This window comes from Salvelinus fontinalis, chromosome 19 (assembly GCF_029448725.1).
Source record: "Salvelinus fontinalis isolate EN_2023a chromosome 19, ASM2944872v1, whole genome shotgun sequence".
In the NCBI taxonomy this organism is placed as follows: Eukaryota; Metazoa; Chordata; class Actinopteri; order Salmoniformes; family Salmonidae; genus Salvelinus; species Salvelinus fontinalis.
The window spans coordinates 2,406,179-2,420,504 of record NC_074683.1 but is presented as its reverse complement, the minus strand read 5'-3'; the positions used below and the strand labels follow the sequence as shown (position 1 = coordinate 2,420,504).

At 43.5% G+C, this 14,326-nt stretch overlaps 1 protein-coding gene across 8 annotated transcripts in view; it reads right to left on the bottom strand.

Annotated features, from left to right (window-relative positions):
• The window catches only part of dgkh (diacylglycerol kinase, eta), an 81,750-nt gene that overhangs the window by 61,652 nt on the left and 5,772 nt on the right, over positions 1-14,326 (bottom strand). For all 8 annotated transcript variants that reach the window (XM_055870346.1, XM_055870347.1, XM_055870344.1 and 5 more), the window contains one exon: positions 47-157. In XM_055870346.1, coding sequence (XP_055726321.1) covers positions 47-157 — 111 coding nt within the window. The remainder of the gene's footprint in view (positions 1-46; positions 158-14,326) is intronic.

Below are 14,326 nucleotides of genomic sequence, written 5' to 3'. Positions count from 1 at the left end.
CGTGTGTCCATGTGCGTGTGTCCGTGTGTCCGTGTGTGTGTCCTACCTTGGCATCTTTGGCGTAGTAAAGTGTGCGTCCTCTCAGTTTGAAATAGCGTTTTTTCCACCTCTGGAATGAGCTTGTCTGTTTTAGCAACAGTCCCTCTTTCACACTTGTCTAGAGACAGAGAGAGAGAGAGAGAGAGAGAGAAAGAGAGAGAGAGGGGGGGGGAGAACAGAGTGACAGAGAGAGGGGGGAGAACAGAGAGACAGAGAGACAGAGAGAGAAAGGGGGGAGAAGAACATGGTTAAATGTAAATGTATCTTCAATTCACCATGAATTGTCTGAACAATGAACAGTGAACTAAACTAACCCCAAACCCTGTTTCAATACATTAATTAATACAATTGACAAATATCACATAACCGAAAACACTGACACACACACACCTGTGAAGCCCAGCACGTGTGCTGTACCCTCCAAGTAAGGGTATAATATGTATGTTCTGTGTTAATCCCAGTGACTGGCAGAGTTAATCCTTCTCGCCCATGGAGCATGCTCTCTCACACACACACACACACACACACACACACACACACACACACACACACACACACACACACACACACACACACACACACACACACACACACACACACACACACACACACACACACACACACACACACACACACACACACACACACACACACACACACTCAGTGCCCAAGGCTCACTGGGCACTGACCACACCTCTGTGTTTATCTACAGGAAACTCTGCTGAGATAAAAGTGTGTGTGTCAATTTCATGCATGGGAGAGGAAGGACAGGCTAAATAACAGCAAAGAAAGGAAGGCCATTACAGATCCCTTGCTTCTCTGACCCACTATAAACACACATTGCTCACACTCAGGCCTGACAGACAGAGAGAGGGAAGGAGGGGAGAGAGAGAGAGCTGAAGGGAGGGAGTGAAGGAGGGAGGGAGGAGAGAAAGAGAGAGGGAGGGGAGAGAGAAAGCGAGAGAGAAGAGCATTTCATTCACTAGTTCTAACCCTCTGTTGAACTCAGTGGTCTGGACATGTTTTAACCACTTTAACTAAATAAGCACCTGTCTTCTACTCTGAAATGTGACATTTCTTTAAGAGACCGTCACAACGTGGAAAAGAAGAGTGTTTGAGGAAACCAGACACAGAGAGAGAGGTGTATGTACTGTGTGCGTCCTGCAGATCCTCAAAAGGTTCTACAGCTGCAACATCGAGAGCATCCTGACCGGTTCCATCACTGCCTGGTACGGCAATTGCTCGGCCTCCGACCGCAAGGCACTTCAGAGTGTAGTGCGTACGGCCCAGTACATCACTGGGGAAAAGCAGAGGTCCTGCCATTCAGGACCTCTACAACAGGCGGTGTCAGAGGAAGGCCCTAAAAGATCCCAGCCACCCCAGTCATAGACTGTTCTCTCTACTACCGCATGGCAAGCAGTACCGAAGTGCCAAGTCTAGGACAAAAAGGCTTCTCAACAGTTTTTACCCCCAAGCCATAAGACTCCTGAACAGGTAACCAAATGGTTACCTGGACTATTTGAATTGTGTGCCCCCCCAACCCCTCTTTTATGCTGCTGCTACTCTCTGTTTATCTTATATGCATAGTCACTTTAACTATACATTCATGTACATACTACCTCAATTGACCCGACTAACCAGTGCTCCCGCACATTGGCTAACCGGGCTATCTGCATTGTGTCCCACCACCCACCAACCCCTCTTTTTACGCTACTGCTACTCTCTGTTCATCATATATGCATAGTCACTTTAACCATACCTACATGTACATACTACCTCAATAAGCCTGACTAAGCAGTGTCTGTATATAGCCTTGCTACTCTTTTTTCAAATGTCTTTTTACTGTTGTTTTATTTCTTTACTTACCTACACACACACACACACATACCTTTTTTTCGCACTATTGGTTAGAGCCTGTAAGTAAGCAAGTAAGGTCTACTACACCTGTTGTATTCGGTGCACGTGACAAATAAACTTTGATTTGATTTGATTTGTCCTGTCTCTGGGACTCCTTTGGTGGAGCCCCTGAGCCCCAGATTTTTAGTTCCGACAGTAAACATAGGGCCCTATAAAATCAGAGTTGCTGAAAACACGGACAGAATCACGGAATCCAGACATTAAAACGGCATTCAACAATTAAAAAAAAACATATTGAACTTAGTAGGACATTTAAAAAGTGTGATATTGAAAGTGAAAACCTGAAAAACCTGGAAAAAAACCTGAAACCTGGAAAAACAAAACAAGAGGAGACGGAATTAGGGAAAAAACGGGCTCTATAAACACACACACACGGAAACGCTGGGTGAAGAACAGCACTCTGGGGGCACACAGGGGAGGGGGCACACACACAGGGAGGCCTATTTTTAGCAGAGGAAATGTTCTCTCTGAAGGGAGAATTACAAACAGAGATGGAGGTTTGGAGCTGACATCCTGCCTGTCCACCAGCTGTGTCAACCTAAACACAGCACTCCATCCGACACACTGTCTCACTCAGGACATACAGCCTGGCTACGGCTAACTCACTGTCTTGCAAACTAACACAGCCTGGCTGTAGCTAACTCACTGTCTCGCTAACTAACACAGACTGGCTGTAGCTAACTCACTGTCTCGCTAACTAACACAGACTGGCTGTAGCTAACTCACTGTCTCGCTAACTAACACAAGCCTGGCTGTAGCTAACTTACTGTCTTGCTAACGACACACAGACAACGGCTAACAACACATACCCTCGCTATCACTAACTGCACGTTTTGTAAAGGATAGTATTTTGAGCAAATGACTTAAAATGACTGATTTCCAGTAAAGGGGAATACATAAAGAAACTCTGCGAACATTGGCAATGTGACCAGAGTTGAGCAAGGTTCTGATCCTAGATCTGTGGTTAAGGGTAGCTTCTACTTCTAGCCCATGCAGAGAGGCCCCAAGCCAAACACTGGCCACTCGGCTTGACTGTTTACATGCTTCAAATATTAATTCTCTCCCTTTATGTAGCAGAGTTAAAAGCCTAAATACCTCAACTGGATTAAGGTGAAATACCGCATTACGGACTACCGTATAAGGCAACCGTTGCTCGCCTGTGACGACTATCAAAGAACCAGAGCGTAAGGATTGAAATACCGAGGGACAGGCATGGCGTATGAAGTCATAGCCTTGTTATAGAACCACTAGGGGAGGTAGGTAGGTGGGCAAGTAATGTCTCCACTGGAAACTTCCTTTACAATGGGACTGAGGTAGGTAGGTCGGTAGGTAGGTAGGTAGGTAGGTAACCAAAAAAGGGGTCTTGTCACTTCTGGCAAATGTGCTACACACACAGAGACAATGGTCCTGACACTACATGAAGTAGCGTTTCTCCTCTCATAATGCGCTCAAATCACTCATCTAAAGGTCAGAGCAGGTCTACACAGATGAGCTCACTGTCCAATCAGCAGGCTGCATGGCTAATCCAATCAGAGACCGAGAGACATCATGAGAGCCACATGACCAAGAAAGAGGATAGGAGCATGAGGGTAAAACTACCAGAACCACAGTACGATGACTACACGTTTAGAGTGCAAAGTTACAAACACCACTGTTTACACATTATACGTTGTGTAACTTACTATACTTACTTTACTATAAATATTGGACAAGGCTGAAACAAGCTTTGCAGACCAGCTTGTACGTATTCTTCTACTATGAAAAGAGGCCAGAGTGGAGATGGGGATGCAAGACGGCTGCAAAAGTCCCTCATAATAAAGTCAGAAGTATAACTTTTATGCCAGGCGAGACAAAAAGTAGCTTTGCTCCAGTTTGCTGTTCTATTTTCTAGTTTGTCCCTCTTTGGCCCCCATAGTTCCTCTCCTTGTCTCCATCTCCTTCCTGTGGCCAACTGGGCCAGAAGCAATCTATTATTAGCCTGTTCCTCTGCTACACACACACACACACACACGTTCCCCTGTTACTGGGGAGGGCAGGGCTGCCAGACAGAACTGAACTAACCTTACCACCAAGTAATGTACACGCACACACACCTCTCCCTGGCCTGAATATTGAAACACACAATGGACAAAGGCTGAGCTCCAATGAGTCCAGCAGCTGTGCTGTGGGGATAAGAGCGGAGCAGGCAGGAGTTCCCTGAAAGGGTAAATGAAAAGAACAGGCCTGCATCCTGTCCCTGAGGATATCATATCCAGCCTCTAGTCTGCTTGCTACACTGCTACAGTTAGGACATAAACCAGCTCCTAACACCAGCCATATCCCCCTAGCCACAAGCCTGCTACAGGGCCACAAACCAGCTCCTATAGCTCCTAACATCATGCCTCTTTTTAGAGGATAACCATATCCCTGAGCCCTCTGCCCTATTCAGTACCACACACATCAGTATTAGTCCTGTGTCTCTACTGTAAAAGGACTCTACTGTAAAACTGAGCTTAACAGCCATTGAGGTATATCTGATAAGCACCGGACATATATCTGATAAGCACCGGACATATATCTGATAAGCACCGGACATATATCTGATAAGCACCGGACATATAACTCTGCTGCTTCTAACCTAACAGAATCCAGGGGGCTGGACAGAGATAACATGCGTGCACACACACATACACACACCATCCAAAAGGCTACAAGGGAACACATTCTGATTCTAAATTGGTCTCAGAGGTCAATTTATGGCCATGCTAAAAAGGACAGTTCCATATGGTAGTGCTAGGTCTAAGAAGGGAGCTGTTTGGGATTCTAGTACAAGAGTCCAGTTCAATGGACAGGTAAGTGACATAGAATGATGAATGATTTTTTCAGGTTCAGAAAATCAGTCACTGAGCATTGTAGCTCGGATCCAAATACACAGTAGGCTACACTTCAATTCCTCCATTCATAAAAAGCCAAAAGGTTGTTTTTGAGCCGACCAGAGTCTGTATAACAAGACAGTTTTACTGTAGGCCTGAGCTATGTCTTCATGGGGACACATGTTTCTGCTTTAGGCCTGTCAAAACCAGATGTAGGGAAAGGGGATACCTGGTAAGTTGCACAACTGAATGCATTCAACCAAAATGTGTCTTCAGCATTTAACCCAACCCCTCCAGATCAGAGAGGTGGAGGGGGCTGCCTTAAACGACATCAACAGCACCCAGTTGTTGTTGGGGGTTAACTGCCTTGCTCAAGGGGAGAACAGCAGATTTGTCCACCTTGTCGGCTCAGGGATTCAAACCAGCAACCTTTCAGTTACTGGCCCAATGCTCTTAACCGCTAGGCTACCTGCCAATTATAGTGGCCTGCTCTAAGAATAATGTAGCAAATTCACACAACATAGCTGGCTCGGCACATCTTCACGTCCAACTCTGTAAACCCTGGTTCAACCCTACAACAGAAGACGAGACAAGACAAAACTAGAAAGTTGTATAATTGTGTGTTGTAGAACAGCTGACTGGAGACCGGGCATTCAGATCGAGTTGACGAGACGCATAGTTGCGACCGTTTCCACGGTAACGGTGCTTCTTTCAATGACGTGATGAAACTTTGAAACAAAGTTGTCCCTTGTAGTAAGGTATTGTAGCAAACGAGTCTCATGAATAAACCAGAAACACTATACACTTTCTGACTTGTCAGAGAAATATCAGCAAGCTAGGCTAGCTACAGTATTACTGCAGCAAAACAGCTATCTAGCGTCTCCTTGGCTAGTTAGCAAGCTGCTTGTCTGAACACAGAACGTCAGTGAACTGTTCTCTGATTGGCTAAAGTGTCGAGTCTTCTCCCGCTCCCCCTCTCCGGCGCTCAACGGAGGATCCTGAGAAGACACCGTCAGGACCAGCAGGGGGAGTGGGCCCGATTCCTTCCCTGGGCGGAATACACTCAGAATTCATTGCGTCACTCCTCCACCGGGCTGACTCCCTTCCAGTGTGTTCTGGGTTATCAGCCAGCACTGGCTCCGTGGACCCCGAGCCAGACCGAAGCTCCTGCGGGGAGTGGTTCAGGTGCGCAGAAGAGGTCTGGAACAATGTTCTTAATTACTCCCTTGATTACTCACCCTTTATATCAGGCCTGGGCAACTCCAGGCCTGGGGGCCTGATTGGTGTCACACTTTTGCCCCAGCCCCAGCTAACACACCTGACTCCAATAATCAACTAGTATTGATCTTCAGTTAAAAATTTGTTTAAATCAGGTGTGTTTGCTAAGGATGGGGGGAAAGTGTGACACCAATCAGGCCCCCGAGGACTGGAATTGCCCAGGCCTGCTCTATATAGTACTCTTCTGTTAGTAGTCTTCAGGTATTATTGTTTATAGTTCCATGTAAATTATTATTAAACTCAATAACTGAACTTGTTTCCTGACTCCCTGTGCCTACGTTACATAAAGGGACCTGTCTCATCGCAAGTCTTCAACTAAGATTTGAAATGTTGAATTTTGGAAACTCCAGGACTGTTCAGATCAAGCAAACTTTGTTCTAAAAGTCCATAAGACCATTGTGAGTCTCGTCTCTTGTATCTGAACTGGGCTTTATACTCTTTTACAAAAACACACACCCCTTGGGGGAAAAAACACATGCATTTCTCATGTTATCACGTGATTTAATGTGAAGTTAATGTGACAATATCTGCCAAATGTTTATTTCAATTTTTTATCAAAATGCTTTTTTTGGGCAGAAATGCCTTTTAAATTTGATGTGCCTTAATAACAAACGTGTATGCCATCTGTCAATACAAATACAACTGTTAAATTACAAGATTAGTTGGTTTAGCCATGGAAAAATGTTTTTTATCTGGTCACTTTCTGTTTACCTGAAATGTTTCCTTATTGTAGGCTGACCTTCAGCACATGACCTCACACACAACCTCAGGAGGCTGAAAAAAATGTGTCTTGTCACCGAAAACCCTCACTAACTTTTACAGGTGCACAATCGAGGGCATCCTTCCGGGCCCACTACCGCAGAGTTCTCCAGAGGGTGGTACGGTCTGCATAACGCATCACCGGGGGCAAACTACCTGCCCTCCAGGACACCTACAACACCCAATGTCACAGGAAGACAAAAAAGATCATCTAGGACAATAACCACCCGAGCCACTGCCTGTTTACCCCGCTTCCATGCAGAAGGCGAGGTCAGTACAGGTGCATCAAAGCTGGGACAGAGAGATTGAAAAACAGCTTCTATCTCAAGGCCACCAGATAGTTAAATAGCCATCACTAACACAGAGAGGCAGCTGCCTACCTACAGACTTGATATCATTGGCCACTTTAATAAACGGAACACTAGTCACTTTAATAATGGCACTTTAATAATGGCACTTTAATAATGTTTACATATCTCGCATTACTTATCTCATATATATATACTGTATCCTACACTATCTATTCTATCTATTGCATCTTAGCCGCTCTGTCACTGCTCATCCATATATTTTATATTTACATATTCTTATCCCATTCCTTTACTAGATTGTGTGTATTAGGTTTTGTTGTGGAATTGTTAGATATTACCTGTTAGATACGGCTGCACTGTCGGATCCAGAAGCATAAGCATTTCGCTACACTCACAACAACCTCTGCTAACCATGTGTATGTGACCAATAAAATTTGATTTGATTTGACTCCTTAAAGAGATGGGTGGGGCTAAGGCTTAAGAGGGTGTGAACAATGCTGAATGGGTGTAGACAAAAGAGCTCTTCAGTAGGTGTACCAAAATATTCAAGGGACATTTTTCTGAAAAAGTTGGGTTACAACTTTCATAGCAAAATTACTTTCCCATTGTTCCTCAAATGCAGTGTATGATATACCATTTTGTCTCTACTTTCATCCAATGTAAAAAAAATAATAATGTTCTTATTTTGCTACATAATACCGAATCAAGGCGGTCTGTCACATATGTGTATGAAGATACCTTATGTGTACCTTTGACCTTTTTATACAGCAGGGAAAAACACTGTACCATAACGCAGTTACGCCTCCGACACTGCCAAAACACCAGCTATGCAGGTGTCGGCTATTGCCTGTTTACACTTGCTCTGATTGAATCTAGGCCTTAATGGCAAGTGTCCCTGAGCACTGCTACTTTTTCGTTGGTGATAATCGCACAATTATTGACTTGATTCTGGGAAAGTGCAGAAATGTATTCTTCCCAATAAATCCGTGGTTGGTCTCTGTCATGGTGATAGACCTAGTGGCAAAGCAGGATATTCAGGTTACTGGCGTCCAAGAGGTTGTGAGTTCAAATCCCAGGTGTGGTTGTATCTCAAGTGTGCTAACCAATGTTAAGTTAAAGTCCAGTCAATTCAGAAAGTAGATCACATTTTTCAGCATTGAAAATAATTGGATGTAGAATTGGATTTCCTGTCTATTTCCTGAATACAGTTTGTTGTTGTATATTTACTTTCAAAATACAGTTCAGCTGTAGAAATACATTCAAATGTATTCCAATATTTTCATTGCAACTCAGTAGCTGTTAACTTACTATAAAATAATAAGTGCATCTAAACTATACTTAAATTAAATGCAATTACAAGTAAGGCATGCCAAGTTAATTTGCAGGACGGACCAAAAAGTAGCCTACCCAAGTGCATTGCAATTGAGAGTAAATATATAGCAAAACACTAATATAGTATCCTATTACTGTAGAAATGTGCCTTAAAATGCCCAAAATATTACACAAATTAACAGCAATTGCTAACAGTGTAGTTTCATGTTATCACATGTTGAACCACATGATTTCACATTGTGGAAAATTACACGATTTGAAAACGTGTTTTTGGAACATTTCACATGATAAAATTCACATGATATGACATATTATTTTTGGCAAGACAGCATCAGATACATGTGCTACACATACTATGACAGAGGGTCGCTGTTTCGCTCTCTCGGATACTTTCTCCGGTGAGATTGATGAGTCTTGCTATCGGTGTGGGTCTTTGTCAAAATCATCAATATATTCAGAGATTCTGAATTTATCGGGGGGCCACTGGGGTTTCCAATCAGATTTCAGGGGGGGGGGGGGTTTAGTGGCACCTTAATTGGGGAGGACTGGCTCGTGGAAATGGCTAGGGCGAAATAAGTTGAATGGTATCAAATAAATCAGACACATTGTTTCTTTGTGTTTGATGCCATTCCATTCGCTCTGTTCCAGACATTATTATTATATCCCCTCAGCAACCTCCACTGATGGCCACCCTGTGCCACCCCCTGGACACGCCACTGCTCTAGATTTAAAAAAAAGACCTATCAGTGAAACCTTAAACTGAGGCCTTGGAGGGCGGTGGGGATTACACCTCGTCAGCGGTTGCTGGCTAATTTTCCTGTCTCTAACGACACTGTATCGTTGTGTGTGAGGGGGAGGCAGAACAGAACACAGGCTTAGAATTACCTCCCTCCAGCAGAGGATGCTGGAGAAGGGCGGGAGAGGGAAAAAAACAAAACAGCAAGCGACTGCACAGAGGAAGGCTCGCAAGAGGAGAAGGAAGGAGAGAGAAGGGGAGGAGAGACGCACTAACAACCTAATGTGTTTAGGTTGTTACTATCTCTAAAAGACGGTTTTGTCTCTACAATACAGACCTCTCTTAGCACCAGCACGCACACACAGGATGACTAGGAAATAGATGTGAATAAAGACCGGTCAGTGTCACCGAGGCCCAGACACTCCCTCTCTCTCTGTGCTTTCAATTACCAACGGTCAGCATGTATTACGACTCACACACACACACACACACACATTGTAAAGATTCAGCTCACTGAGCTCAGTTCACCCATCACAAACTGCCAGGAATTTTGTGTTTTGTGACAGTTGTGTCTAGGTTTGTCTGCTTAGTGCAGGGATTTTTGGATTGGAAACACACACATAAACACACACACAGTCATGGACATCTGAGTGACAGACACTTAGTTTTCCAATGGCAGTATCAGGTTCCCTTCATGCATGGCCCATTAGTGCTTACAGAACAGGGCCAATAAGGCAGCCCCCCGTACATCTCTGATTCAGAGGGGTTGGGTTAAATGCGGAATACACCTTTCAGTTGAATGCATTCAGTTGTACAAATGACTAGGTATCCCCCTTTCCCTTTCCTTTCCCATCCACTCTCAGACTGTCAGGATAAGAAAGACTACAGTATACTTCTCATTATATTATATTCATCAAGTTCATCTCACTGTAATTATATAAATCAAAATCAAATGTTATTTGTCACATGCACAGAATACAACAGGTGTAGTGGACCTTACAGTGAAATGCTTACTTACAAGCCCTTAACCAACAATGCAGTTTTAATAAAAATAAGTGTTAAGTAATAAAATAAGTAAGTAAAAATAAATAAATACATAGAAAAATAACAAATAATTAAAGAGCAGCAGTAAAATAACAGTAGCGAGGCTATTTACACAGGGTACCGGTACAGAGTCAATGTGCAGGGGGCACAGGTTAGTCGAGGTAATTGAGGTAATATGTACATGTAGGTAGAGCTAAATACCCATCAGTGTTATTTACTCATGTTGATATTTTACTATTCCAGACATAACAAACTCTCAAAAACTATTGTTTAGATATCCAATGTAATAATAACCGACAGCTCTTAATGGGAATCAGATACTCACATCCAGAGTCAATAGTAGTGTTAGCACAATTCTACAACGAGTAAGGTAGATCTGGTGGATGAAGAGCGAGCTGTTACTTCTCGCCCTCTGTCCCTCTCTCTCTTTCTCCATGTCAGTGGTGGACTCAAATCAAATCAAAGTGTATTGGCCGTGTACACAGTTTAGCAGATTTTATAGCGGGTGCAGTGAAATGATTGTGTTACTAGCTCCTAACAGTAGAGGAAAATGTCAAACAAGTACACAAATAATGAATCATCAAAAACTAGAAACAAGAAATCAAGAATGTCAGAATGATATCCAATTACCAACCCAAATAACACGGTATCAGTAATCCAAATTCAATGTATGCTTACATAAACCAAACAGATATGATAAGAATGATATGTACAGCAGTAGATATATTACAGTGAACTCTGTTAAGAATCTAGTATATAAATATGCATCTAACCAACGCATCTAACAGACTCAGCCCCAGGTGATGTGATGTGCTGTCCAGTTTGTGTGTGTGTGTGTGTGTGTGTCTGTAGGTGCGTGTGTTCGCCTGTGTTCTGGGCTTCTTTCCCTGTGGCTGTTAGATATCTTGTTGTCATGACACAAATCCAGAATCCGACCTACAGTTGGCAAAAAAAAACTTGAATAAACTAAGCACAAACAGGCACTTTCACAGATCACTAGCTATAAGTACAACTCCGTTTCAGTTAGAAGCAAAAGCCCTAGACAGTAAGTCCAAGTTGGTTAGATGTACGTAGTCTTTGCAACACCAGAGACGTGGGTCATATAATGAGGAACCATGGTCTTACTAACTTAACTTACTAACTGTATAGTACCTACTATGTACAGTACTTACTATAGGCTACTTATAGTATGGTGATTTGAATAATAGCATCTGCTAAAGCTAAATTACCATATTATCATTAGCTGGGTGAAACCTGGTAATTACTGTCTATAACACACGGCAGAACAGAACACCCATGGTACAATGTCTCTTGGCCTACCGAGGTCTTCCTCAGGCAGCGTTGCCATGGCGCCAGCCAATCAGGGGACAGGGATGTGGTAGTAGTCCTGGGCAACCAGAGAGATGGTGGGAGGAGAGGGGCAGAATCTCCTCAGACAGAGATGCAGGCAGTGAGCAAATACACACACACACACACACACACACACACACACACACACACACACACACACACACACACACACACACACACACACACACACACACACACACACACACACACACACACACACACACACACACACACACACACACACACACACACTGCATCCATGGGTTGAGCAAACAACCAGATTCGGAACAACAATCAGAGCCAGCGTGCTGCTCCATTAATTCCCTTCTGTGCACACACACACACAAACCATCTACTGCCCTGGGAGTGGGACACACGCAGGTAGACAGAGATATATACAGGTCACTCATTCAGTCTGTCTCTCTTTCTCTCTCACACTCTCATCTGCCCATCTCTGACCATTTCTCTAGCTATTGTAAACATTCAAACTACATTCCACACACCATGTATACATCACACACACACACACCTTAAAATATAACAAAAAACCCTAAATTGTATTTTTTCAACTTGAAATTTGATTACTTTTCCTAGAGTGACCCCAACATTAGAAAAAGTGAAACATCGCCTTTGTTCATATTTCCATGAAAGCTGTACACCACCAGGGTGCAAAGATTGTCTTAGGGTCATTTTTGACCCAGTAGTTAGAAAATCATTTACACACCACAAAAACCACAAAGACACACACACACACACACACACACACAAAATGAGAAATTGAAATTGTGTGCTACTGATTGAACTCAGACAAAACTAAAATGTTATTGTGCATGTGCAGCATCTCTCCTCCATGACCCCACACATGACTCAAGTTGACAGACAGAATGAAAACAATTTCAGACAAAATGAACAACATTTCAGACAAAATAAAAATTTCTTGAAAGCATTGTTTACTAATGGGGAATGCAGTCAGATGCTATAAAGGTGCTGCAGATGACAGTCCCCCCAGTTCTTTCTTTGCTGAAGCCATGAGTGGATTGTTCATAGCCCAAAAGTTCTATGATCTGATTTTTTCAGATGTCCAGGAGGAACGAGAGAACAATGATTTAGAAGAGGAGGAGGTATCTGAAGAAGAAGATGGGGAAGAATACAACCCAGAGCAAGATGCATCATCTTCAGATGAAGAAGAAATTCCCCAAGCTGAAAGAGAGACATTTTTGTTAAAGAACAGCAAAATAACATGGTCCTCGTCACTATATGACAACCAGGGCAGGAATGCAGCACAACATGTCATAAGGAGGCTATGATTTGATAACCGTGAGTCAAGACCTGCAGGACGTGTGAGAGACAAACTCTCTAAGAGAGGTCTGGGAGAAGTGGGTGGAGCGTCTGCCATCCATGTACAACCCTGGGCCTGAAGTAACAGTGGATGAGCAACTGGTTCCATTCAGAGGTACATTTTTATTTTGATATCTGTAATGTAAGTGATTTTCACTGTTCATTTTATTATGTATCGCTGTAATATCATTGATTTATGTGATTGTTTTCTGTGACACTGATACTAATTACTGATAGTAATCTCTTTTGTCAAAAGGTTGCTGTCCTTTCCGGCAGTATATGCCCAGCAAGCCAGCAAAGTATGGCATCAAGATATGGGTGGCCTGTGACGCACAATCCAGCTAAGCTTGGAAGATGCAAATTTACACAGGGAAGCCAACCAGTGGAGGCCCGGAGAAGAAGCAGGGGATACGGGTTGTGCTTGATGTGACAGATGGACTTAGGGGGCACAATGTCACGTGACAATTTCTTCACCTCTTATGAACTCAGCCAGCAGCTCCTGAAGAGGAAGATCACCATGGTTGGCACAGTTAGAAAGAACAAGCCTGAGCTCCCCCCTGTACTCCTCGCAACAAGGGGGAGAGAGGACTTCTCATCAAACTTTGCCTTCCACTCTAGTTTCTAACCTCAGAAAAAGGAACAAGAATGTGGTCCTCCTGAGCACACTGCACAAAACGGCTGAGATCAGTGATCGTGAGGACAGGAAGCCAGCCATCATCTTGGACTACAACCACAACAAAGGAGGTGTGGACAACCTGGACAAGGTGATTCGAACTTACAGCTGCAGGAGGATGACTGTCCGCTGGCCCCTGGTCATCTTCCATAACATCATTGATGTGTCCTCATACAATGCCTTCGTGATATGGAACAAGATCAACCCTACCTGGATGCCTGATAAGCAGAATAAGAGGAGGGTGTTCCTGGAGCAGCTGGGAAAGGCACTTGTAACCCCACACATTCAAAGAAGGGAGCGCCTCCCCTGCACAGCAGACTCTACAGCACTTGTGAAAGCAGTTCAGGGGGCTGAATCTTGTCCGGATCCACCTGAGGCTGCAGCTGGGGCAGGCAAAAAGAGGAGATGCCAATTCTGCCCCCCAAAGAAGGACTGTAAAACAAATACTATGTGCTGCACATGTGAGAAATACACCTGCAATGTCCATGCACACACACTTGCATACTGTCCTACATGTGCTAATTAGAGTTGATTGATTTATGTTCTTCACGTTTTTGTTTTGTATCTATTATCTTATTTTATAATTATTTATTGTTTTTGTTTATACACCTTGTGGGTGGGGGTTAAACAAATGGGAGAAGACTAGTATTTTGTAGTTGAATTCCTCATTGTACAGTATATAAGAATATATCACTAT